At 63.8% G+C, this 25289-nt stretch overlaps 3 protein-coding genes across 6 annotated transcripts; 1 reads left to right on the plus strand and 2 right to left on the minus strand.

Annotated features, from left to right (window-relative positions):
• Positions 1 to 1520: 1520 nt before the first annotated feature.
• ZFTRAF1 (zinc finger TRAF-type and ring finger containing 1) lies at positions 1521 to 16157 on the minus strand. Of its 4 annotated transcripts, none has more exons than XM_024741169.1 (5): positions 15599 to 16155; positions 15281 to 15433; positions 4684 to 4922; positions 3855 to 4066; positions 1521 to 2289 (listed from the first exon to the last, which is right to left on the minus strand). In XM_024741169.1, the coding sequence occupies exons 1-5, from the start codon at positions 15689 to 15691 to the stop codon at positions 1898 to 1900; spliced, it is 1089 nt and encodes a 362-aa protein (XP_024596937.1). In that variant the 5' UTR covers positions 15692 to 16155; the 3' UTR covers positions 1521 to 1897. The 4 variants fall into 4 exon arrangements, with proteins under 4 accessions (XP_024596937.1, XP_024596934.1, XP_024596936.1 ...); XM_024741166.1 differs by lacking the exons at positions 15281 to 15433; positions 15599 to 16155 and adding exons at positions 5423 to 5570; positions 6013 to 8065; XM_024741168.1 differs by lacking the exons at positions 15281 to 15433; positions 15599 to 16155 and adding an exon at positions 13540 to 13643.
• Positions 16158 to 16417: 260 nt separating this feature from the next.
• Positions 16418 to 23050, plus strand: KIFC2 (kinesin family member C2). The gene is given in 19 exon segments (XM_024741070.1): positions 16418 to 16642; positions 16810 to 16891; positions 17072 to 17223; positions 17352 to 17490; positions 17629 to 17753; positions 17845 to 17910; positions 17999 to 18127; positions 18550 to 18633; positions 18748 to 18862; positions 18940 to 19049; positions 19439 to 19547; positions 19658 to 19815; positions 21494 to 21598; positions 21681 to 21802; positions 21899 to 22022; positions 22127 to 22256; positions 22342 to 22598; positions 22689 to 22825; positions 22827 to 23050. Coding segments are annotated over 19 exon segments (2427 nt in total). The 5' UTR covers positions 16418 to 16474; the 3' UTR covers positions 22942 to 23050.
• A 523-nt stretch (positions 23051 to 23573) lies between these two features.
• Positions 23574 to 25243, minus strand: FOXH1 (forkhead box H1). The gene is made up of 3 exons (XM_024741161.1): positions 24990 to 25243; positions 24604 to 24708; positions 23574 to 24499 (listed from the first exon to the last, which is right to left on the minus strand). The coding sequence occupies exons 1-3, from the start codon at positions 25161 to 25163 to the stop codon at positions 23696 to 23698; spliced, it is 1083 nt and encodes a 360-aa protein (XP_024596929.1). The 5' UTR covers positions 25164 to 25243; the 3' UTR covers positions 23574 to 23695.
• Between the last annotated feature and the right edge of the window lie 46 nt (positions 25244 to 25289).

The following is a 25289-nucleotide window of genomic DNA, read 5'->3' on the forward strand; positions in this document are numbered from 1 at the left end:
CCAGCCCCTCCGGTACCCACCCACCCCCCAACAGGTCTGCTAGCCCAGCCCTCGCTTTGCCCTTCTCCTGCCTGGCCCTCTGTGGCAGCCACACACCTTCACCTGCCCCACCCAGGAGAGCTGCCGGGGGCCCGCCCCTCTGCTTCCTCAATCTCACACAGGCACCCAGACACACACGGACCAGGCAAACCCACCCCTGTCCTGGCCCCGCTCACAATATGGTCACTTTGGAATCGACAGAGAGGGTGTCCATCCCCAAGAGACCCAACAGGGTGACAGGGCGCCATCCATGCACAGGAGACCTGGCCCGTGTTGATGTGAATGTCATCCTCTGCGCCCACAGGCAGGCAGGGGCAACCCCTGAGGGCAGTGGGACAACACCAGGGTGTGCCTGGGTCAGATGCCCACAAGGATGGGCTGGGGCTGGGGTGGGGTCTTTCTTTGTGGAGGGCAAGCCAGGCTGAGTCGGCCTTGTAGGATGGGAGCCCCGCCAGCCCCATGCACTGGGTGCGGAAGAGGGGACCTGCCAGCCTGGGAGGGCTGCTTCGTCCACTAGGAACTGGCTGAGGCTCGAGCTGTACCCCATAGCTCCTTCACTCCCCTTCTCAGCTCCCCACCTCGAGGGCCAGGAGAGAAAGGAGCCCCCAGAGATAGGCCAGGGCGGCCCTGCCTACTGAGCCTGCAGGGCCTGGGCAATAGGGGGCCAGGCCAGCAGGGGCTGCTCTGAGCACGGGGTGGGCCTGGCTGGGGGCGAAGCAAACAGTTCTTTGGTATTGAAGCAACGAGAAACTATTGCAGAAGAGCCTTGTCTCCTAAGCAGGGCCCCGAGCTCTCCCTTTCCCAGTAGGCCCCAGGGTCCCGGGATCCCCAGGCAGGGCTCCTTCCCCCTGTGAGGCCTGCGCTTGGGCCTGCTCACCGCAGCTCTGGGGCAGGACTGCAGGACCTCGGGGGGCCCACCTCCCTCGGGTGAGAAACCACACTGCCCAGCGCTGACTTCCATGCAGAGCCCTGGATGCAGGGCCAGCAGCTGGTCCCTGAGAGCAGCATGGGGGCAGCTGGACCACTCAGACCCTCACACAGCCAGGATTGCTCACCGCCGGCAGACCCCAGAACTCTCCTCACAGCCTGGGGACACTGAGTCCTTAAGGCTGAATACAGAAGATAGATTCTCTCTTGCTAAATTTGCATAACTTGTACAAGAGCCTGTAAAGGGTTTAATTTTTTCCCTGGGAAGAGACAGAAAATCACCCTGCATTCCGAAAAGTCTGCTGAGCCCTGGTGGCCAAGTCCTGCCTCCCTGGAGCAGCCGGGGGTGGGATGTGCTGGGCTAGTGAGAGCCCCGACCCCGCCCGTTCCCCTGCCCAGGCCTGTGACAGAGGGGGCAGCAACTCCAAGTCTCTCCTGGGGCGGGGCACATGAAGGTGCAGTCACAGGGATGGGCGGGCTCTGACCCTTGGCCAAACCGAAGACCCCATTCTGTCCAATTACAGCCACGCCTTCCCCTCGAACAAAACAGAAAGTAGGAAACAAGGGTGCCTTTTTAATTGCAATCAAATATGCCGTCTGAGGTCAGCGCCCCCGAGCCCGGCCCAGGGGCCGTGCGCAGCCCCATGTGCGGCCCAGAGCAGGCATGTGGCCCGCTGCGCGGTAGGGGCCGGGGCCAGGCTGCCGTGCTGCGCCGCGCCCTTTGGGTCCCGAAGCAGCGTCTCCTCTGCGGTGGCCCGGCCTCCAGCGCCCGGGACAGGGGAGGTGGGGCAGAGGGCGAGGGGGGCGCTCCCACCTTCGCACACGCATGCAGACGTCCCAGTGTTCGCTTCTGTTCCTTCTCCTTGGCTGAGATGGGCGATGGCGCTGTGAGGCCGCTGCCGGGCAGGCGTGGGCAGTGCCACGGGGCTGCCTACTTCTGTATTTGGAACAGGAAGAGCCGCAGGTTGATGTTCTTGGCAGCCAGCAGTTTGTTGCACTCCACGGAGTCGACGATGGGCAGCGGCACGTAGTCCGTCTCGTTGCTCTCGTTGGTGAAGACAAAGTGGTAGATGACAGGGCTGATCTTCACGTCGTCGTACGGGCCCTTGAGCAGCAGGAAAGAGCACTCCAGGGGCGCCGTCACCTTGCTCTTGAGGAGGAGCTGGAAGGACAGCGTGCGCTTGCACGACAGGTTGGGGTTGCGCTCCGAGTCGTTCACGCGCGCCTTTAGGACCCACGTCTGGTTCAGCACCGTGAACCGCGGCGTCTCGTAGTACAGGCGCGTGATGAAGTCGTCCGTGCGGTACGGCCGGAACTGGACCTCTGTGGAGACAGACAGGCCGGGGAGCCGGCGGTCAGAGCAGGCAGGGCCAGGGGCAGCGCCTTCCCAGCCGGCCGGGGACACGGGCTCGGCCAGGGAGGAAGGCAACTTACCAGGACACAGCGGGCTCTACTTGTCACAAGGCAAATCAAACGCAATTATGGCAAACGGAGGCGCACGCAAGCTTTGGGGAAACAACTACGAACAGAAGTGACACGCGTTAGCGGCAGAGTCCAGAGGCTGCGAGAGGTGAACGGCCAGCCCCGCCTGACCCCCAGGTCAGGTGAGGCCTCCCTCCTCACCCTTCCCCAGGGCCCAGCAGAGGGAGCGGCCCCGCCCGGGGGCCGGGGTAAGCAGACACACAGACAGGGTGCAGTTCTGTGAACAAGTGTACTTTATTGGTTCCGATACACAGCTGCCAGAAAAGCCGCCGGCCGGCCTGGTGTGTTGGGCCTCGAGGCAGAGCGCCATCGCGTAGCTGGAGCTGGGCTCTGCCGGCCGGCCGAAGGGCCCATCGGTCAGTGGGCGACTGCCGTCACACAGTTCTCTCGGCAGAGCCCGTGGCCCACGGCTGGCGAGTCCCTCCACAGAGGCGGCCAGTCCTCCCTGCCCGGCCACGGCTGCAGTCACGACGCCTCGGTCCACCCAGACTCTCCAGGCCTGGCCTGGCCTGTTTGCGACACAGTGCCCACCGGGGCAGCTGAGGCTATGACTGCCCAGCGGCCACGGTCTTCTCGGGCTGAGACCCCGGCCTCCACAGGCCCCCACCTATAGCCAGGCCCGGTCCAGGTGGCACAGTCTGACTGGCTGCCCGTGACTGCCCCTGACGCTCTGAGCCGGCCGCCTGGCGTGGGCCGGGCAGCATAGGGCCAGCGTACCCCCGGCAGCTCCAGCGACAGCAGGGCCTTCTTGCTATTCTCTGTGTCTAGACCAGGCTCTGCTCCCCAGAGTGTCCAAAGGCAGTGGCGGCAGCCAGGAGAGCCCGAGAGATCCAGTGGGCCTGGGCGCAGTCCAGCCTGCCCATCCCTGGGCATCCACTCCCAGCAGTTTGAGTCGGGCACCCTCAGCTCGTTCTGGAGCCCCGGCCCTGACCATCTTCTCGCTGGCCTCAGGAAGCCCGTGGCCACCGCAGTAACCGCCTGCAGGTAGGACCTGCCATGACGAGTGCTCTTCTTGCCCCTGGCTCCGCAGGGCAGGCCCTCAGCTCCCAGACCCCCCCAAGACACGCCCACCTTCCGGTTAGACCCCGACTGTCCCAAGGTTGTGCAGCCCCACACGGTGAGGACACCACTTTGCTGGGGTAGCAGGGCCGGGGTGGGGAAGACAGGTGGGAAGGGCCTCTGTGAGAGCCATGCAGGTGCCCCCAGGGTCCTGCCCGGCCCCTCCCCAGCTCAGCCTCCGGCCCCTCTTCTCCCTTAGATGTCCTCCCATTCACCAGGAGCTTGTCCAGAGCCTGGCCATCTGGTGCAGCCTGTGCCACTGCCCAGACCCCACGGCTCCCCCGGCTCCCGGCCGCCGGCCCCACCCCCAGCCTGTGTGGCATGCAGCAGGCAGCAGGGCGCCTCACCTGTGTAGCCGATCTTCTCGAAGCTGAGCAGGCTAAAGATGCTGTTGTAGAGCTGCATCTCCTTGCGGTGGCTCTGGTCCATCTCGTCCAGGATCTCCATCAGCTCATTGCCCGTCTTGGTTGGGTGGGCACACGCGGCCTCGTGCACTGTCAGCTCGTGGAAAGGGCCGTGCCATGGGCAGCCGATACGCTTGTACTTGCACTGCGTCACCCTGGGGAGGAGGTGAGCCCTGCGGTCACACCCGCGCCCCATGGAAGGTGGCTGTGCCAGTGGGTCTCCAACCAGCCCTGCTCACACAGACCGCTCGCTGAAGGACATGTTCCCCACGTGCCGGCCCTCAGGAAGGGGTCAGAGTGCGGGAGAGCCTGAGGAGGAGCAGGGCATGTGTGAGCTGTGCGTGTGCACGCCCCCTGCACCCACGGCCATGGGGCCTCTCTCCACAACGGTCCTGGGCCCCGCGTGGCTTCACTGCAGGGGAGGCTCGGCAGCCTGGCCCCCTGGAGGGGGGGATTGGGGTGCTAGTGCCACCATCACGCTGTGCTCCCAGAGCCCCTGTGCTGGCCACACTTTCCTGGCCCAGGGACACCACGGACAGTCTCTAAGGAAGAAGCCACCACACAGCCACAGGGAACCCTGGAGGGCCAGGATAACGTTCAGACGCTTCCAGTTGCAGATCTAAGCCCCCGAGTCTGCGGAGCCTCCTGCCCGTCCCCTCCACGGCCTGGGAGCTGAGCAGCTTTGCACTAACCCGGCCCTGTGAGGTCGCCACCGGGCGGCGTGTGTGGAGCCAAGCCCCCGGCAGGCAGGCCAGGCGGCCCAGGTGCTTACCTGTCCTGGCACTCCTCTTTCTGGTGCCTCTCCAGGAGGGAGCGGGGGAACTGGCACAGGCAGAAGCCACACTCAGAGGGCAGCTCGCTCACGGCCTTCTCCACGGCCAGGTTGCGGCAGCAGAGGCTCTTACTGATCTCGCAACGACAGTTGGGGCACGTGGCTTGCTCCTCCTTCAGCCGGGCATCTGCTAGTAGGTGGATAAAACAGCCAGCGCACATCAAGTGCCCATTAGTACACTGCGGAGAAGGAAAGGGAGATGAAGCTCACGGACCTGCGGGGCCGCGCAGATGCGCGCCCGCCCCCCGCCGGCCCCTCCCAGGGGCTGCGGTGCAGGGGCCGCGGGCAGGCTGCTGCCCGACAAGCACAGGCTGCCACTCCCACTCCCGAGGGAGGGCCAGGCTGTCCTCCCGGAGCCCTGTGCACGCGGCCAGCAGGATCCCCATGGCGAGGGCGGGTCTCAAGGTGGCCCTCATTGGCAGCAGAGGTTCGGGCTCTTCACTGTGGTGGCCCACCGGCGGGCACTGGGTGGGCCACACGGGGGCTTTTCCCATCCAGGGGCTGGAGACTGTCCCCAAAGTCCACCACAGGGCCGATTCAGGGACGCCCACGGAACGCGGGCTCTCGGCCAGCTGCCCATGCCGAGGCAGCTGCACCCTCAGCCTGGCCCCGCCACTCTAGCCTCCTGGGCCCGCACAGGTGAGCAGGCAGCTGCCACCCGCCCAGTGGGGCTGGCTACCTGGAGGGGACCTTCCCAAGGACCGGTGGCACAGAGCCGTGGTTGGCGGGGAGGCCCACTTGGCCCAGGACAAGGCACGTGGGCAGCGTGCGCCTGCAGGAGCGTTGCTGGCTTTGGGCCTAGGAGCCAGGCCCCTCCCTGGCTGAGCCTGTGGATCCAAGGAACAGACGATACCGTCGGCGACCTGCCCCTCCCTGCCGGGGGTCCTGGCGTGTGGACAGTGGGCTGCCGGCTCAGCTACCTCGGCTCTCTCACTGGCTCCACACACCTCCTGAGCACCCACTTGGTGCCCTTGAGACACATGGCAGGCTATGGGCCTGGGCCTGCAGGGGCTCACGGGGTTGGGGGAGGAGAGGCCCACATGGGAACCAGAGGTACAAGAGCAGACAAGCTGTGTCCTCCAGGGCAGACACGGCAGTCTTGGAGCCCGGGGAACACTGGTGGGAGTGTGGGCCCCCCCGCCGAGGGCACCTATCTCCATTGGGAGACGCCCAGTGGCTGAGGGCAAGTGGGCAGGCAGTGCTTCCACAGGCTTCCTTGGGGCCCAGGACCCTTTTGTGACTGGGATCCAGTGTGGTAGAGGGACTCACATGGCCACTGCCAAGCCACGCCTGCACACGATGGGGTCCTCGGTAAACACCAGGGGTCCGTGCACCCTGAGCTGAGGGCTGCAAGAGGCTGAGTGAACTCTTAGCGCCTGCGGTTCGTGCTTGGGGTCCAGTGAGTGATGGGACCTATGTGCTGAGGACCAATGGTGGGGCCGGGGACAAAGGCCTCAGTCAGGATCCAGGTCCACACAAACACCCTAGATCAGCTGCACTCAAATCTTAATTTCTAAGTCAGGTCAAAAGTTAAGATGTGCGAGACGAGGAGGGGACTGGCAAGGGCCGGCCAGCACCTGCTCTGGACACACAGCCTGGCTGGGGGTTGTGAAGCGAGGCTGGTCCCGAGAGCGGCCAGGGAGGAAAAGCAGTCTGCCCCGTCCACTGCCCGGGGTCAGTGGAGAAGCCAGAGACACGATGAGTGGAGGAGAGGGTGGGGGGACACGGCACCATAGGCTGCTGCCACCCTGTGGGAAGCCCAGACCAAGAACCCAGGTCACATGTGTTCTCAAAGCCCCGCCAAGGGCCTGAGCCCAAGAGGGCCTCTGGCTTCACCGTGCCACAGCCCCAGAGAGAGGATCGCTATGGCTTCTAGAAGGCAGAGAGGAAGCAGTACGTGGCAACCTGACCACTCAGTCACGGGAGGAGGAAGCCGCAGGGCCCCCAGAAGTGAGGCCAGACAAGGCAGCACTGGGCTTGCTGAAGTCCCAGCCGCTGCCTAGCACCCCAGTGAAGAAGCCAGGAAGGCCTGGGGACCCCACACTACTGTGTGGTCAGCTCTAGTTCTACAGGCCCCAAGGCAGGGCCCGCAGCCTCAGCAGAGAGCAACAGCCACTGCTAGGCCCAACTCAGCTGGCTTCTCCTGTCTCTGGTGGCCCAGCCAGGGCGTGGGCCTGCAGGCGAGACTCGGGGTGGAGTCCTGGGAGGTCCTGAGGGACCCGAGGCTGCCAACTGTGTGACTGCTCACTCCTAGCGCTGCCCTGAAAGCCCACTGCTCTGGAGCAGAGGGTGTGACCTGCGCACCCCCCTGGCAGGCCTTTCCTCAGAACCTGGGGGCTGCAGGAGTTCCCAGCCTCCAGGGCCAGTCCCCACCCCACCCCCCCGGAGCCTCCAGACCCAACACAGGCTCAGGTACTAGGGCACCTGCCCTCTGTTGGGCTCTGGGGAGGTGGGGGCACTGCCCCTCTAGCCCTAACAGCTCAGCTCTGAATCGGAATGCGGCTAACCAGCAAGATGCTCCCAGTGCTGCCGGCCTGCCAAGGGACGAGCCAACGTCCACACGTGGCTAGTCCCTTACCGGCTGCCCAAGGTACGCTCTCTCGGTGGACCCAGGTGGCCAGCCTTGGCCCCAGCACCTACCCAGCCCAGGCAGTCTGTCCACAGCAGGAGAGTCACCGTGCTCCAGAGCCCTCCCCACCAGCCAGGCTCCCCCTCAGCCTCCAGAGCAAGACCCAACTCTGCACGGAGGCCTGGCCCAGGGCCTCTGCGGTGGTCGGGCTGGACTGTACCTGCCCCATTTTGCCCATCCAGAAGCTGGGCCCCAGAGGGCTCAGCACAGCGTTGGCCATATGCCAAGCCTCTGACAGACAGCACAAGCCAGGGCAGTCAGAGTGCCCCACGCTACGTGCCAGGGCCAAGCCCCCGAGAGCTTGGGCAGTTCCAAGGAGCAGTTCCTGCAGTGCCCAGGATGGGCTGCCTTCACACCACCTGCCAGGAAGACCCTACAGACAGGGAGGGCTACAGAGGGGGCTCCACGACGCAGGACCTTGCAGGGCCTCCCAGGCCCTCCCAGGACAGATGCTGGCCAGATCCCACAGGTCACCAGCAGTATGCTCTGAGGCTGGTCACATCCTTCTCTGGGCCTCAATTTTCTCAGGCAAAAAAGACAACAGGGGGCGGGGAAGTACTTCCCTGATAGCACAGTGGATAAGACTCCGCGCTCCCAACGCAGGGAGCCTGGGTCAGGGAACTAGATCCCACATGCATGCTGCAACTAAGAGTTCGCATGCCACAGCAAAGGAGACTGCGAGCTGCAACTAAGGAGCCCACGTGCTTCAACTAAGGAGCCAGCGAGCCACAACTAAGGAGCCCACAAACCACAACTAAGGACCCGCCTGCCACAACTAAGACCCAGCCCAACCAAATTAAAAAAAAAAAAAAAAAAAAACAAGGGGACTTCCCTGGTGGTCCAGTGTTTAAGACTCTGTGCTTCTACTGCAGGGAGCACGGGTTCGAACCCTGGTCGGGGAACTAAGATTCTGCATGCCACATGGTGCAGCTGAAAAAAAAAAAAAGTCAACGAGGACAGGACTGGCCTTATTACGCACTGATAGGACCACAAGTGCGACACACAGTGCCCAGAGAACTAATGCCTGGCACCACACTCATCACCCAGCAGAACCCAGCTAGCCCCTCATGCAGCCCCTGCCCGGAAGCCTCAGGAAAGACTCCAGGCACAAGTCTGTGATTTCAGCAAAACCCCCTCTCCCTCTCTCACCCCTGGGTTCCCCAACCCCACCAAGTTGTGCCCAAGCCCCTCTGCAATGGCCCAAAAGTGGGCATTTGTCCCTGCCCCTAGGACATCGCCCAGCAGCCCCTCCCCCTGCCTGCCCAGTGCACCCAGGCCATGCAGGCTGGGGCCTCTATCTGAACCAGCTTCCCCCTGGGGGAGCTGAAGGAACTGTCCGGACTCTTGAGGAGGAGCCCTGGCCCCTGGGCCTTGGGACAAAAGCAGGTCTTAGAAAATGTCCCCCAGCTTCTGGGGGCCAAGTCCTCAATCAGTAGGCCTTTTAGGCCTGGAGTCCACAGTCCCCTCAAACCCTGGGGTGCCCCCCAACTCCGCTCTTTACCACTAAAGGAAGGCTCAGCACCCAGACTCATGTGAGCAGCCCCATCTCCAAAGCACAGCGGAGGGTACCCACCCCCAAAGTGCCCCTCAGCCCAGCTGGAGGCCCCCTTCACCAGGCCCAGCAGGGCCTCACAGCACCCCACACACCCCTGCACACTCGGCCTGAGGTTTCCTTGACCTCTTCCATCAAGGGGCCCGGAAGGGACCATGCAGGGTCTGAGACACACAAGTGTCTCAGGGGAAGCCAGGACTGCAACCTTCCACCAGGTTTTGGGTTTGAAGTTCTGGGCCAGCAGTTCCTGATGTCACAGCACCCCGAGACTCGGGGACTTGGGTGGGGGCCGTCAAACCTGCAGCCAGGCTCTTGCTCGGAGCCCAGGTGCTGCCTGGATCAAAAGGTAACTCAAGTGACAAACCACCACTACAAAAAGCACAATTTCGCATCTAGTCAGAGACCAGAAGCGTGCTCTTCCCTCTGCCCTTGTCTTGGATAGCTAAGCAGATATATTTTCAAAGCTTTTTTCTCAAAGCATGAGCCAGCCATAGTCTTGGAGCTGGGTAAGAGGGTCCCAGGCCATGTGGTGGGCAGCCCCATTGGAGATTCCTTAAACATCACCTCGAACAGAGTCTGCAGCACCAGGCAGGTCGACAGATGCCAAGACGGCGCACTTGGAAGCTCCCCAAGGCGGGCACCCACATTGGCCAGGACGCAAGCAGAGATGGAGCCACCCCTGCTTCCTGGGCCTTTTACCCACATGGCTGCCAACGAGCTAACCAAGCCAAGTGGGCTGAGCCGAGTCCTGGCGGGGACAGGAAGCGCAGCAGGACACCCGCAATCCTCCCACAGGACAGATGGTGTCAAGTGCCCAGGCAGGTGGGATGGGACAGGCGTCCTGTAGCAGGGATAGGAAACGACCTCGGTGCAGGGGTGCTGCCTCAGTGGGGCCCACGAGGAGCAGGAGTGGGCAGTGGCAGGGACGGGAGAGGGCACCCAGGCAGCAGGGGCAGGAGAGCAATGGGCTGAAGGGGCAGGTCTCAGGTCTGAGGCAGGAGCAGCGGGCACAGGGGCCAGAGGCCAGCTGGTGCCACATACTGTGACAAAGGCCCCCTGCCTACTCCTCCACCCCAGTGGGGGTCACAGGAGGCTTCCTGGCTGAGAACCAAGTTGGGGTGGGAGAACTCTGCGGCCCCTCCCTCCAGATGTTGGTCTGCGGCTCAGGGCCTCAGCTGACACGAGCGGGGTCAGGGCCAGGTCCACCTCGTGTGAAGGGCTGGAGGAGAGTCCCAGATGGGGTCAGGGATCAGGCTGCGGCTGCAACGATCCAGGCACCACCCACTTGAGGCTGTGTTTCCCCAAAGAAGGCAGAGGACCCAGCTCACATCGCCCTGGGGCCACGGGGCTGCATTCAGAGCAGGTGCCAGCACAGCTGCCCGTTGCCGGCTCCAACACAGAGCTCCTATGTGCACGTCACTGCTGCATCCCCGGCCCTCCTACCCCTAGCTGGTTGCCCGCTGCCGTGCCCACCCAGGACCCTAGAAGGTGGCTGCACACCTTGTCAGACCAGTCACCAAGAATACACCTAACACCCACACGGAGAACATCAAAGCCAGCACCTGCCATACCAGTTGTAGCCCTGACCTGACCTGACCTGACCTAACGCAGGTCACGGTGAGAACCATTTGCACGAGTGCCCTGGTCTGACACCAGAGCAAGAATCCCGACCCAGGTGGTGTGATGTACTGGACCCATGGCGGAGCCAACACTGTGGGGCTCAGATCAGGGAGCAGGCGACCAAGCCTAACCGTGCAGCCCGTGTCTGCTCTCACCACCACCCAGGCTTCCCCAGAGGCACGGAGGCAGGGGATGGTAGCCGGAGAGCAAGCTCTTGAGTTACTGCGTACCCAGCCACATCCAGAGGCCCATGGAGATGCCCCTGTGGCCCCAGTGCCAGGCACAGTGTGCAGGGCTCAGCACGGTCACTGGCTCTTCTCCTCACCCCAGAACTGGGTACCATCTGAAACAGCCCTCAGATGCGGAGCACTGCCGGTGCTTGCCCCGAACCACGTATCCTGGTGGGGTCAGGCAAAACGTTGCCTATAGGAACAGAGAGCAAAACATACCACATGCCTGAGGCAGGTCCACCAGAGACAGCCCGTCAACGTGACTCACCAAAGAAGGCCGGCAGAAGCGGAGGGGCTGAGCCCAGGCCCAGAAGCGTTGGCGAGCAGTGGGCCCCAACCAGGGGCACACAGAGCTCTGCGTCCTCGTTTCAAGGCAGCTCATGTGGAACCTGTGCTGTCCTTGACCAAACCATCCTGAGAGCAAACCCAGCTCTGATGCCAACCAGGCAATGGGGTGGGCCTCCGGGCCCATCTCGATCCCCTCCCCCAATAAATGTCCCCATCCAGGGTGGCTGCGAGAGTAATGCGGACCACTGCACGCAGCAAGGAGCCACCAAGAAGCCTTCCCTCGGGCACCTCACACCCCAGGCTCCAGGGTGGGCACGGCTGTGCATCCATGCCCCATGGGCCCCCATCACACGGCAGGTCTTCCAGCAGCCAAAGCGAGTTCTGACCCGTGGCAGAGTTCCAGCCAAGCCTTCTAGGGCCAAGGGCTCTCCCACTGATCACACGCTCCAAAGCTTTCTCCCAGCCTCTAGAGATGAGAGGGAATCAACTCCCTGCCAAGACCCGGGTGTCACTTGGGAAGAATGAAGGTGGGGCAGAGAGCTTGTACCAAAACCCACAGCTCAGCATTGGTGGGCTCTCCTCACTCAGCGGGCCCGTTCCCAGGGAAGCCACTGAGCAGAGCCCACTAGGCCACGGGGAAGGCCACAGGCCAGGTGGCCCAGAGCCTTCATTCCCCATCAGAGCTGCTCAGCCACCTGCCTCCTGCCAGCCCAGAGCTCAGCTACCAGCACGGTGCGGGCCGGTTTGAAGCAGCCAGGCTCAGAGGCCCGGCCACCAGGGGCTCCGGCTAGAGGCAGAAATGCAGCTCTCTGTGCTGAGTGGACCCAGAGCTGGCACCACATGGCCGGTTTTCATGCCAGGTCCATCTCCAGCCCACTCACACGAGGAGAGATGAGGAAGCCCTTAATCCCCCTGGGACCCCCCCCACCATTGGCTTGGCTTCCTAGACTCTCACTCAAGGCCCAAGGAAGGAAGAGTGCTTTTGGGAGGATCAAAAGGTCGTGGGCAAGCCTAAAAGGCCAGAGAAAGGACAAGTCCTGAGGTGCACCCCCAAGGCTGAGGCGGTTATGAGAAGTGCTACCCCAGTTTGCACTGGGCCAGGAGGCCTGTGGTACTCCTGAGCTAGGGCCTCTGGCCAGGAGCTTCCCAAAGCCCAGGAGGGTGGGTTGAAAGGCAGTGTCCTCTCCCCAAGGAACTCAACCCACTTCCCCACCAATGCCTCTTCTCCCTCCGTCACCCAGGCACACTGGGATCCTCCAAAGCAAACTCATGCCAGAGCGGGAAAGATTTGGAGATCCAGAGGTTGGGGAAATGGCAATTCAGAATAGCCTGCCCTGTTTACTGCAAAAATGGCCCTCGCACCACAGCCCTCACTCTGAGCATAAGCAGGGGGACAAGGCCCCACCGGCCATGTCCAGCTCCTGTAAATGCAAAGAAAGGTGACAGGGTACCTGTTTCATTCCTCAAAGGGGCTGGGGGTGTGGGGGTAATCAGAGATGGGGGTTGACGTGCAGAGAGACACACAACGGAGAAAGCAGAACGCTGCGCAGTGACCCTGGGACCAGAGTGTGACCCTGCTGCTACGGGGTGCACGAGTGAGACCCCCTGGGCTAAGTACCCTCTCTGGCAGCCCTGAGCGGGTTAAGGACTCTGAGTCCGGCCACCAGGCTGGCTCTTCAGACAGAAGGGAAGAGGACAGACCTCCTGGAGCAGCGGTAGCCTAGGAAGCCAGACCTGGTGTGGGTGAGGTGGGATGTGGTAGGAGCCCAGCCTGAGGCACAGCACGTCCAGAAAGCACTGGATTGGGCGGGGGCGGGGGCTGGGACTGGAGAAAAGACTCAGGCTGTGGGGCTTGATGTGGGCAGTTCATCCGGACCAGGAATGAGGGGAAGGGGTGGGGGAGGGCAAAGAGGTGAGCCCCTCCCTTCTCAACTTTCTTCCAAAAAGAAGTGACAAGGGAAGGGGATTCTTCCACACCAAAGGGTAAAGGGATACGGGACGAGCATGAGGACAGGTTTTGGGGGGGGGGGTGTCTGCAAAAGAACTGAGAAGAAACACTTGAGGAAGAGCAAAGACCAGGGACCCCCAGAGCCCAGGGACCTCAGGGCTGCGCGGAACAGGCTCAGAAGTGGGGAGGAGCACGGGCATCTGTCGCCAGCTTTCTCTGGGGTCAGCTTGAGGGTGGGCTGAGGAGTGCTGAGAAAGGGGCAACAGGGGAACCTGGAAAGAAAAGGGGCGTCCAAGTGGGAGACAGGAGATTCCCATCAGGAAATAAGGGCAGTCAAAACGAGAAAAAAAGGAGGTTCAGAGCAAGAAACAGGAAAGTTCCCAGAGGACGAGAATGAGGAGCTTCCGAAGAGGCGCCAGAGTCCCACCTCTGGGCCCCAGGGCTCGGGCCTGGCCTCCGAGGAGACGCGGTGCCGGGGGGCCGGCCGCGGCGGGGCTGGAGCCGAGCCGGGTCTGGCCGGCGGCCCTACCTGGTACACGGAGGCCTTGGGCAGGTCCAGGCAGACCGTGCAGCACAGAACCGAGTAGAGCCGCTCCTCCAGCTTCCCCCTGCCCGCCATCGCCCCGCAGCCGCCGCGGCCACCGACCCCGGCGCGGCCGCCATCTTTGTTTTCCCTGTACGCTCCCCCACCCCGCCGCCGCCTACGCCCCCTTGTTCTCTCAGTCACGTGAGCGGAGCGAGGCCAATGGGAGGGCCGCTCGGGGAGACAGCGCGACGGCCAGAACCAATGGGCACGCGAGGGCCCGCCCCTGCATAAGGTGGGCGGGGCCCCGGGCGACCCGCTGAGGGGCGATCTTTGAGGCCCGAATAGTCCTGGTATCAGGGCTGAGCGCGGTGCTTCCCGCCAATCCGGCCCGGGACCACACGCCTTGGGTGCCCCGGAACGGAGGGCAACCTTGGACCCCCACGTCCATATGTGCCTGCGCCTTTGTGCCCGGACGCCCAGGCTAGCGTGCGCGGGGCTCTGGCCTGGCTGGCCGGAGCGAGAAACTGCCGGCCACCTCTCCCCTCCTGTGCGGGAAGAGATGTGCTTCCACAGGACGCGCGTGCAGGGACTCCCCAAGGGAGGACTCTGGACCCGGAATCTAACCCACTGCTTTGCCCAATCCCGTTTCATAACCCTGGGGTTGGGAGCTGAAGAGGGGTCCGCTGAGGAAAGCGAGGGTCTTAGGAAATCAGGACTTGCCTTGCACAGGCCGGTGGGCAAACGGGTAGAGGTCAAGTCGGCCCTGGGAGGAGATGTACATTTCTGGGAACAGCTGTGGTACGGCCCTCCCCTGCCCCCACCCCAGCCGGCGGCCGGTTAAGGTCACTGCCCCATAGGGCCACCAGCCAGACCTTGCAAGGATATTCAGAACTCCACCGTGTTCCAGGAGAGCAAGGGCTCCTGTATCTTCTCAGTCCAGGGGTCCTCCTTACAAAGGTGCCGGCAGGCCAAGTTGAGTGAGGCCCCCAGGGTTGGTTCCAGCACATTGCCTTCCTTTGCTCAGGGAAACCAGTTGCTGCCCTGGGAGCCTTAGGAAGCTCACTGGAGGCCCTCTCAATCCGACTCAAGAATAGGCAGAGTCCATATTCCTGCTAAATCCCTAAGATTTATTGGAGACCAAGCCTCTCTCTGGATCCACAACTATGGCCCGCCCAGAATCAGGCCCCGAAACATGCCCGGGACCCAGTCCCCCTCATTTTGGTCTAGGCAAGTCCTCACACTGTGCTAGAGAAGGAGATAGTACCCAGACTCTGCCCCCTGACCAGTCACTCTGCAGCAAGCTGGCTTCGGTTGAAGGAGAGTCTCTCCCTAGAGGAGGAGGCCCTAGGAGCAGGACAATGAGGGGAAAGTGGTAGCCAGGGCAGAAGCCTCGCCTTGCTGTCCCCAACCATCACCCCCACTGCAGGCGCTGTGTGTGCAGGGCCCGGTGGTAGGCCCAGCTGCCTCCGGCCAGGGCCCAGCGACAGACGTCCTCCTTCGGCAGCAGCAGCAGTCTGTCCTCCTCCAGCCGGCTCAGGAGGCCTGCGGCGCCGAGCATCACCCCCCCCAACATTCCATAAGTGTTGGTCGTGAAAACAGCCACAATGAGGATGGTCACTGCGACCACCAGCACCACTGCCTGCCCAGCCACAGAGCGGCCCTCAGCACCAAGGTGCTCACCAGCCACTGCCAGGACCATGCCTCCTCCCAGGAGCAGGTTGGCGGAGGAGCAGTCCCCATTCACCCAGTGGAAATCGAAGGCCAGGAGGGGCAGGCCAATGACAGTGGCCACCCAGGCTCCAGCAAGACAGTCTTCATCTGTGCCCAGCCCTGGGGCCAGCATGGTGGCAGCAGCCAGGGCCTGGAGCAGGAAGCCAGCAGCGGCCCCTCGATTTGCCTGTCAACACAGGGAAGGGAGATGTGGATAAAAGAGGCCAGGACCTCCCTTTAAACAGGGAAGGGTCTGAAGGTCTCACAGAAGTCGGGCCCCCACACTTACCTCCCACCACCCTCTAGGGATTTGGGAGTGGGCTACGCCCCTGCCCGGCCCCAGTGTACTCACCTGGGCAGTGCTCAGAGCTGCATACAGAGACACTGATCCCAGCGCCAGGTGGGACAGGGCGGAGCTCCACTCGCGCCCTGGCCTGGGGGCCATGACACGTCGGGCGGTAGTGAGTCTGAGGGAACGGGAAAGGGATCCTCAACTTTGGAGAAGAACGTAGAAGCCGGCGACAGGGGGCCCTAAGGGTGTCTCTCCAGGATTCCCAGGTTCCAGAACCCCATTTCTAAATATTGTTATGGGCTCATCCGAAACTCACAGGAGCCCTGAGGCCACTGGACACAACCTTGGGGAAGAAGAACCTAAATCCGCCGGGAAAAGACGGTGCGGGGCCTGGACTGGGTGGGCGTTAGCTCTGGCGTCCTGGAACCCAAGTCGGCGCAGGGCCTGGGGGAGAGGGGCGCAGGGCCCCACGCTCGGGGAGGCGCCGTCCTCGGAACCCGGCCCGGAAAGAGGGACGGCGCAGGCACTCAGAGACCGCTAAGCTGCGCGACCCCGGCGCAGCGCCGAGCGGAGGCCCAAATCACCCCACCGCGCCGCCCTCTGGCTGCCGCTCCGCCTCCCGCGCCGGGTGTGCGACGGCCCCGCGCCAACCAACGAGAGGAGCGGAGGCTAGAGCGGCCGGAGGGGGGGGGCGGGGCCGGGGCGTCGCGGGCGTGGAGGAGAGCTAGACTGGGTTGTAAGAGTGGGCGAGTGGGTACAGCCGCGCGAGGGTCCTTCGCAGAGGACCGGTAGGGATTCTGGAAGAGGAGGTGCGGGGCCGTACCGAGGGGGCGGCCGCCAGAGCATGCGCACGGGCTCTGCAGCGGTCGGGCGCGGAGTTGGGGCGCGGGGACGCGGGGCGGCGCGAAGCGGGGCCCTCTGCCGCCCCGCGCTCTCATGTACGCCTTCTACTCGCTGCTCATCTACATCTTCTACAGCCTCTTTCGCAGGGATGGCGGGGCCGCGGCGGCCGCCGACCCTGGGAACCCCGCCCAGGTGAGCGGGGGCGGGCGCAGCTCGGCCGGCGACCCCCTTCCGGAGAACGGTTTTGCAGGCCGGCGCTGCGTAGGTCCCGGGGCGCTGACGCGGGGGAGGGGCCGTGCCGAGGACCCCGTCTCTGGTGTTGGAAGCTGAGAGCCCGGCTCCAACCCCTCGGGCTCAGTTCTCGGAGGCAGGGAGCCCCATGGGCTGCCTGGCCTCGCCTGAGGGACTCCCCCCCGCTCCCTCCCTAGAGTGCCCGCGGCAAGCCCGGGGGTCGCCGCCGCCCCGACCAGCCCACCGCAGAGCTGTGGACCGAGCTGACCGGCCTGGTCGGTAGGTACTGTTGGTGCATCGGGAGTGCTGCGTCTCCCGGGGCAACGAGGGAGCGCCGCCGTCCGAGAGATGCAGGGGTGCCCGTGCCCTCATTGGGAGGGAGGGAGCTGGCAGGTGCCGGCTAGTGGCCTAGCATCCGACACGTGACCCAGCACGCCTACCCATCCCACTCCCTCGCAGGCTGCTCGGAGTCCGAGGATGGGCCGGGAGGGGCAGCGGAGGGCCGTCCGGCCGAGGTCTCACTGGAGGAGGCTCTCGTGCGTCTTGCGGAGTTCCTCTCAGTCCAGCTGGGGGCGGAAGAGAGCTTCGGGAATTCTGCCGACCTGAGCAAGGTAAGCAGAGTTGAGATTTCTAGGGCAACCTGTTCTGTGTTCTCAGGCCTACTGATTTCCATCCATACCCCTGTATCCTCTCCACCCGGCCCCATCCTTTTCCACTTGGATTTTTATTTCTTTCCCAGCCTGGTGATGTTCCCCCACTGTTGACGGTGACCGGTCAGCTCTTGGCCCTCCTGGCATGGATTCGGAGCCCCAGGGGGAGGCAGGTCCTGCCCCAGGCGACACAGCCAGCCTCAGGGGTGCAGCCCCCCACTCCTGCTGGTGCGTAAGGAGTAGTGAGTTGAAGAGGGAGTTTGTCCAGGGAGTGACGCCCACCAGAACCCTAGCAGCCAGATGTGAGGTGTCCCTTCCTTCAGGCCAAAGAGCTCTTCTGTCCTAACTGGGTCCACCCCACCCCAGGATCCCCATCCCAAGAAGAAAGCCCTCCCGTTTCACCAAGGGGTGAGGCCCAGGGGCAGCAGCTTCCTCAGTTAGAGGAAGACCAGAGAGCTTGGCAGCGGCTGGAACAGCTTATCCTTGGACAGGTGAGGGGCCCAGGAGGCAGTGGGGGGATGGGGGGGTCTGGAAGGGGACTGGAAGGAGGCGTTCCACCCGGTGCTCTTTCCTCCTTTCCAGCTGGAAGAGCTGAAGCAGCAGCTGGAACTGCAGGAGAAAGAGCTGGGCCAGCTGCGTGTGGGAGTGGTGAGGCTGCTGGGGTGGGGGCTGGACAAGGGGGACATGAGAGGGTCTCAGCCTCCAGGTGAGTTTTGAGGGCTTCCTTCTCTCCCAGGGGGCGACAGACTCGGAGAAAAGGGTTCAGCATCTGACTCTGGAAAACAAGGCCCTGAAACAGAGCCTGAGCCTTACTCGGGACCTCCTGCTGCACTGGGGCCCCGCCCCCCCCAACAGGGCCCCCCAGGTATCCTGCTCCTTAGCTGCCACTGTCCCTGCAGCCCGGGGCTCCTGCACCCTGGTCTCTAGCAACACCACCTGGGCTTTCTCAGGACCTTGTGCTCACTGGAGCAGAGGCAGGGAGCCCCCTCTGACCCTTCAGACCTGAGGCCCGGACTGTGGGTGGCAAATGCACGGTAGCCCCTTCAAGGAGGCTGATGCCTATGAGAGGATCCCCTCCTTTCAGTCCATGGTTTCTCCCAGTGACTGACTCCAGGAGAGCAGAGAGATGTGGGAAAGGAGCCCTGCATGGATTGGGAGGCGGGTGTGTGACCAGCTTTGTGAGCCCCTGTCGACTTGACTTTCTCATCTGTAAAACGGCGCAGCTGGAGCGCCCCTCCCTGAGCTTCCTCCTGGCTCCACACTTCAGCTGCCCCACTCCCCTTGCAGGAACAGGAGGAGGCAGAGGCACTGCTGGAGCTCCGGGGCCGGCTTCAAGAGGCCCAGGACACCACAGAAGCTCTCCGAGTCCAGGTGGGCTCTGGGCCCAGGGGCTGGGAAGTCTGGGGCTCTGGGGAGGGGGTGTCTGAGGCAGAGCCTGGTAAGTGCCTGTTTCCTCAGTGACAGGGCTGGGGTTGGGTGGGGCAGCTAGGGGTGCAGGAGGTGCAGCTTCAGGGCCTTCGGGGGGCCCTCCGGCAGCTCCAGCAGGAGGCTGAGCAGAAGTGCAGGAGGGAGCTGCAGCAGATGCGCGGGCAGCTGGCAGGTAAGGGCTGGGCTCCGGAGCTCATGGGAAGGCTGTGGGGTCTGGGCTTTCCCTCACAACAGCCTTCCTGCCCCCAGGACTTCGTGCTCGCATGGCCAGCTTGCGTCAGGGCTGTGGGGACCTCCGAGGACTGGTCAGCACCTTTACCCAGAGCTGCCAGGGTTCGCTGAGCGAAGCCCGGGGCCAGGTCAGGACCACTCGCTCCCCTCCCTTGCACTTGTTCTCTGTGCAGCCTCGTCACTGGCCTTCCCTTGGAGAACCCCTGCTCTCCCTTCCTTTGCAGCCCCAGGGTCTTGTCTCGTCTACTGCAAATCTTAGGTTCTGGAACCAGAACAACTGTGTTCTGTGCAAACTGGGGTGACGGTGAATCCCTCACAGGATTGCCGGGAAGCCCATGGTCCTCCTCAGGTCCCTGAGCTCCATCCCAGGCCCACTGAATGACGCCCCAAGGGTCTGAAGCCACTGAAAGTTGTGGATCCCCACAGCTGGGGGCCACGTGGTGGATATTGCCCTCAGCACCCCATCCCTCGCTCTCTTCCCACTGCCTTCCCCTTCCTCACCTTTCTGTGCCCCCAGGTATCGTGGGCCCTGGGGGCACTGTCAGCGGGCGGGGCTGGGACTCAACTCCTGGAGGCACAGCAGGGGCCCCCAACTGGATGCCCAGGGCGGCTGCTGGAGCTCAAGGGTATGGCAGGCTTGGGGAGAAAAGGGCTGGGGCAGCAGAGGTGGGGGACATGGGGGCTCTCCATGCTTCAGGATCTGGGAGGCAGCCCCCTGATCTGATCTCCACCCCAGGAAACATCCGTGTGCTCTGTCGGCTGAGGCCAGGGACACCCTCCAACTTGGTGAGCTTAGAGCCCGGCCCGGGTGGCACTGTCACCACCTGCTATCGAGGGCACCAGCGTCGCTTCCGCCTGGACTGGGTCTTCCCTCCACACGCCAGCCAGGAGGAGGTGATGCTCCACCCTTTCACCTGTGTCAGCTGTCACTCAGAGTTCCCTGGAGACCAGAGAAGGCTCCTGTCTGTCTGCCCTCCCAGGAGAGAGGGCGGCTGGACTCCAGCAGGGAAGGGGAGGGAGCCGGAGGGTCTGGGAGGCAGGACTGGTATGCTAGCTGGGCACCTACTTTCTTTCCAGGATTTCCGCTTTGCATCCCCCCACCAAACTCTGCAGGCTGGGGGAGACAGACTTTATGGCTTAAACAGGAAGATTAACATTTTCAAAAGTAACTTTGTGCCAGGAAACGAAGGAAAATGAACATGTTTGAGGTGATGGTTACTCAGGGGGCTGTGGAGCATGGCTGGGGTGCTGTTGTTGTTGTGAGGTCAGTACTGTGACCTCCTTCCCGCAGGCTTCACTGGCTGCCCACTCCCCTGGCCCAGGGTCCAGAGATGGTCAGCTCTGAGGGTGGGTAGCTCTCCTTGCTTTGTTGGCAAGGGGAGTGGGGGGGCACAGGTGAGCTTCCAACCCCAGCCCCCCGCTGCCTCGTTTCCCGCACACTATCTTCACTGCACACCAACTTGCAACTAGAGCTCAGGAAACAAGGCTGAGAGCTGGGAGGGGGTGAAGCGAGGGGCAGAGCTATCGGAGACCCAGACCTGTGCTGGCCTCACGGGGGACGGACTGTGATGAGAGTGCCTGGCAGGTACTCCCTTCCTCACTTTTTGGGGCACCGCAGCCGTTTTCCACCTACCTCTATTTACCCCCCATACCACCCCCACCCTGTCTTCAGCCTCCATCCCAACTGCAGCCCTGAACAGGGGCCCCTCGTCTACTGTCCTCTGGGTAGCCTTCCTAGACAGGGTCCTCCACTTCTGGCTGAAAGAGCCGAAGGGCTGTTACTGGGCTCCCTCACCTGTATTCCCCATCTCTGTCTGCAGTAGCGCCCCCGACGCTCCTTTCTAGTCATGGAATCTTAGCAACCTCACTGGCAATTCTGGATTCTGCCCTCGTAGCTGGCAACCAAAATTTCAAAGAGATCTGACAGCCCAGTGGTTACCCGCCCCCTTCTGGGCACAAAAGCTGGCCGACTGTGTCATTGCTCAAGAGGCTGCTGCTGGTGTCCAGTTGCCAAAGGACGCAAGTCCCAGCTCCATCTCCCCTTCACCTGCCTCTCTGCACCCTCCCAGGGCCCGACTTCCAGGATCCTGGTTGCCCACCAGCCTCCACACATGGGACCCTCTGGGTTCATCTTTCACGTGCCAAGTGCTGCACTAGTTCTCTTGGTCTGCATTCTCACTTAATCCTCACAACAGGTGCCACTACAGCCCTCATCTCACAGAGGGCAAGATGAGTGACTTGCCTCCAGTCACACCCAGGGTTTGAACTTGGCCATCAAGCCCAGGGTCTGGGCTCTTGCCTGCTACACCCCCAAGCCTTCCAAGCAGTCAATCGTCAGGATTCCAATACTCTGCATCACCTGTTCCTGCTCCCTGTCACGTCCCTTCCCTACTTTGCCTGGCAAATTCTGGCAAATGCCACCTTCTCTAGGGAGCCTCACCTGTCTGTTGGGAGATCCACTCTTGCACTGTGCTCCCCTAGAGCCAGCCTCCTTCCAGGGGAATCAAGTTTTGTTCACAGCTTGCCCCAGGTCCTGGGGCTTAGGGCCCCTCCCAACCCCTCCTACCCCTAGGTCTTCAGGGAGCTGGAGTCGGCTGTGCTGTCCTGCCTCGGAGGCTACAGTGTCTGCATTTTCACCTACGGTCAGACAGGGACGGGAAAGACCTACAGCATGGAGGTGGGAAAGGGGGCAGTCTGGGTGGCTTCTGGGGCCAGGGGCTGGGATGTGAGCCCGATGAGGCACCCCACCCCCTCCCCAGGGCCCACCTGAGGACCCTGGCATAGCTCCTAGGGCGCTGCAGTCACTGTTCCGGGAGATGGGAACAGGGGGACAGCACCACGTGACCCTCAGCATGGTGGAGATCTACAACGAGGCTGTCAGGTCAGGGCCGCAAACAGTGCCTCCTCCCCGCCCGGGGCCCCAACTTCGGGCTCCGCCCTTCAGAACTCCCAACAGAGCCTTCCCCCTTTTCGCCAGGGACCTCCTAGCCCCAGGGCCTCCCCAGCGCCTGGCAGTGAGGCAGGGCCCAGCAGGCGAAGGGGGGATCCAGGTGGCTGGCCTCACCCACTGGGACGTGCCCAATCTGGAGTCGTTGCACCAGGTGAGGGTGCCCGGTGGGGCCACGCAGCCCTCCAAGCCCCCGCCCTGTACTCCCACCTGGGCCGCGGACGCCGCAGCAGGCCAGCCCTGTCCTCCGTCCTCCAGATGCTGAACCTGGGGAGGAGCAACCGGGCCACCGCCGCCACAGCCATGAACCAGCACAGCTCTCGTTCGCACGCCCTGGTCACGCTGACGCTGCGCACGGCGTCCCCATCAAGCGGTCCCGGCACCGCAGGTACCTCGGCGTCTGAGTCCTGCGGGGGGCTTCGCTGCACCCGAGACCGGGCCTCCCTCCACGCCGGGCTCGCTCGCCCCTGCAGGCACGCTGCACCTAGTGGACCTGGCAGGGTCCGAGCGCGCCTGGAAGGCAGGGGCGGCCGGCACGTCGCATGAAGACCGGGACGGCGCTCAGCGTCTGCGGGAGGCTCGGACCATCAACCGCTCGCTGCTGGCGCTGGGAGGAGTGATGGCTGCGCTGCGGGCTCGCCGGCCACACGTGCCCTTCCGCGACTCGCAGCTCACGCGCCTGCTGCAGCCCGCACTGGGCCCCGGCGCCACCGCTGTGCTGCTGCTGCAGGTGGGGCCGGGCGGCCGCGGCCCGCGGGAGGGTCGTTTGCATGCCAGGCGCCGCCCACCCGGGCCCGCCCACCAGCGCCGCTCCTCGCAGGTCTCCACGCGGCCCGAGGATCTCGGCGAGACCGTGTGCTCGCTCAAGTTCGCCGAGCGAGTGGGGCGAGTGGAGCTGGGGCCTGCTAGGCCCCGCAGGGCCCCGCGCTCCGGGACGCCCTCCTCCCTGAGCACCGACACCACTCTCTGGGACCCCCTGCACCGCCACGCCCTCGCCCGGCAGCCCTCCAAGCCCCGGCCTGGACAGCGGCTCCAGCTCGGCCCTGGCACCGCCGGAGGACCTGCCTTCGTAGTCCTGCCCGAGGAGTCTGGGTCGCGTCTCTGCCGGCAGAGGCAGCAAAGTCCCTATTCCCCCCACGACCTCCTTGATCTCTGGGGGCCCGCTGCCCCCCAGACTCCCAGAGTCCAAGCCGCGCACAGCAGGGGATCCCAGAGTCGCGGAGGCAGACCCTGGCCAAGTGGCCACCAGACTCACTACCCCATCACCAAACATCAGACTTGCATTAAAATGTCGTTTGTTCCTTTACTCTTATCTTCCCCACTACCACCACCAAAACCAGGTAGGGTCTCCATTCTCCGTCCCCTCCCCCCAAAGGTGCTACCTCCTTGCCAGGCAACAGTGGAGGGGGGACAGGACTTAGGGATGGAGCGGCTGGGGTGGTCATCAGATCTACCCTCCCCCAGCCCGGAGCCAGGGAGGGGAAGTGACAGATGGTGATGGATGGATGGATGGATGGATGGATGGATAGATGGACAGAGGGCTGGAGAAGGTGGGACCAGGAAGGGGACAGGAAGGGCTACTTCAAGCACAGCCCGTTCCTTCCAGCCTTGCCTCTCGGGGTAAGAGAGGCATGACTGACCATCAGGGCTGCGGTGGTGCCCAGCTGGGCCATAGCTCTTCGGGAGTGTCCAATAAACACGCGGATTCTCAGCACGGCTGGTACCTTGTGTCTCAAGGCGGAGCCACACATACCTTAGCTTCCCCTCAACAGGCCTAAGGGTGGCAGGAGAGGGTGGGAGAGGAAAGCAGCCCCTGCCCTAGGAGCCTCACAGGCTGTACCAGGAGAGTAGCCAGCCTGGGGTAGGGGCAGCCAGATCTCGGGGGTGGCTAACCCACGCATCATAGATGCTTTTGTTGGGTGGCACCCCCTGGAAGAGGGCGTCTAGATCCCAGAGCAGACTTGGGGGGCCATGGGTTTCAGGGACCACCCCCCAATAGCTTGTGCTGGTTGAGGGGGGGCACCGGGGGCAAGAGGTGGGTGGCAGTGGGGCAAATGGCATCACCACGTTGGGAGTGTAAATGGGCAAGTAGGAGGTAGGTAGCTGCCCCCAAAGCGAGGCCCTGTGGCTTCCACCAGGGAGTCCCCCAGGGCCTGGGGTACCCTGCAGTAAGTGCAGGGGCCAGGTTCTGGGTTCAGGGGAGAGGGGCGAGGGCCTGCTGTTTCCCCCCTGGGAAGTCTCCCCTTCTGCTCTCAGGGACCCTGGGAGGGGGCAGACGGGCCACAGAGGCCTCTCAGAGGTGGGGACTGGAGTGGGTGCCTCTTCCTCCCCTATGCGAACTGAGCCTGACCGACTTGGGCTGCTCGGCGGCGCCCCCTCCCCGGAGTCCCCTAGCAGAGACTTTATGCTGAAGCCCTCGCGGGGCGGCGGCTGTGGACTGGGCGGCCGGTAGGGCCGGCCATGCAGCACATAGGGGCCCAGGTCCTTGGCGAAGGCTCCCCTCGCGCCCCTGCTCTGCCAGCGCCTGCACAGGGCCGTGTTCTGCAGCCGCAGCGCCTCGGCTGGGATCAGGCTCACGTCGACCGCCCAGAAGTTGCCCTTGGCCTGGGGCTTCGCGGGATCTTTGGGCACCTGGTGGAGGAGGGGGGCAGGCTTGGGTGGGGCTGTACGACCCCGGATACTCAGGATTTCCGCCCGCGTCCCGCCCCCAGGCTCCGACCCTCGCCCTGCCCCACCTTGCGGAAGCACCGGTTGGAGGAGAGGTTGTGGCGGATGGAGTCTTTCCAGCCCTCGTAATCGTCCCTGAAGAAGGGGAACACGGCCTGGACCTGACGGATGATCTGAAACCATCGGGCGGGCACCGGGCGCCGTGAGCCGGGGCGCCACGCTGCCCCTCCCCTCGCTTCTGCGTGGCCCCCCTCGCCGGGAAGGGGCCTGCCTGAGTGCTTTAGCTCTCTCCCTGGGTGCCCAGGCCAGGACCGGCCCCACTGGCATGGCTGGGTAGGGCCAGGTCGGGGTGGAGGCCGGAGCCTGAGCCTCCGAGCAGGGGCCAGGTGGAGGACGCTTCCGGGGACAGGTCCGATCACGGAGTGTGAGGGAGAGCGGGCGGGGATCCTCTCACCTGGGCCAGCTTCAGCCTGCGGGAGGGTGCGGCCTGGATCACCAGGGCGATCATGGCCAAGTAGGTGTAGGGGGGCTTGTCATGCCGCAGGTATCTCTTCTTTCTCCTCTGGGGGGGCTGGGAGGGCGACTCCCCGCCGGGGAGCCCCAGGCGGGGGTTGCTGCAGGGCCCCATGCAGAGGAAGCAGGCAACGTGGGCAGGGGTCCGGCCGGGTGGTGGGCGCAGGGCACTGGGGCAGTGTGGTAGTGTGTTGAGGAAGAGCTGGGGCCTGAGGCCAGGCGGGGGCTGGCGGGCCAGGCC

The sequence above is a fragment of the Neophocaena asiaeorientalis genome, unplaced genomic scaffold (assembly GCF_003031525.2).
Source record: "Neophocaena asiaeorientalis asiaeorientalis breed wild unplaced genomic scaffold, Neophocaena_asiaeorientalis_V1.1 scaffold177, whole genome shotgun sequence".
Lineage (NCBI taxonomy): Eukaryota > Metazoa > Chordata > Mammalia > Artiodactyla > Phocoenidae > Neophocaena > Neophocaena asiaeorientalis.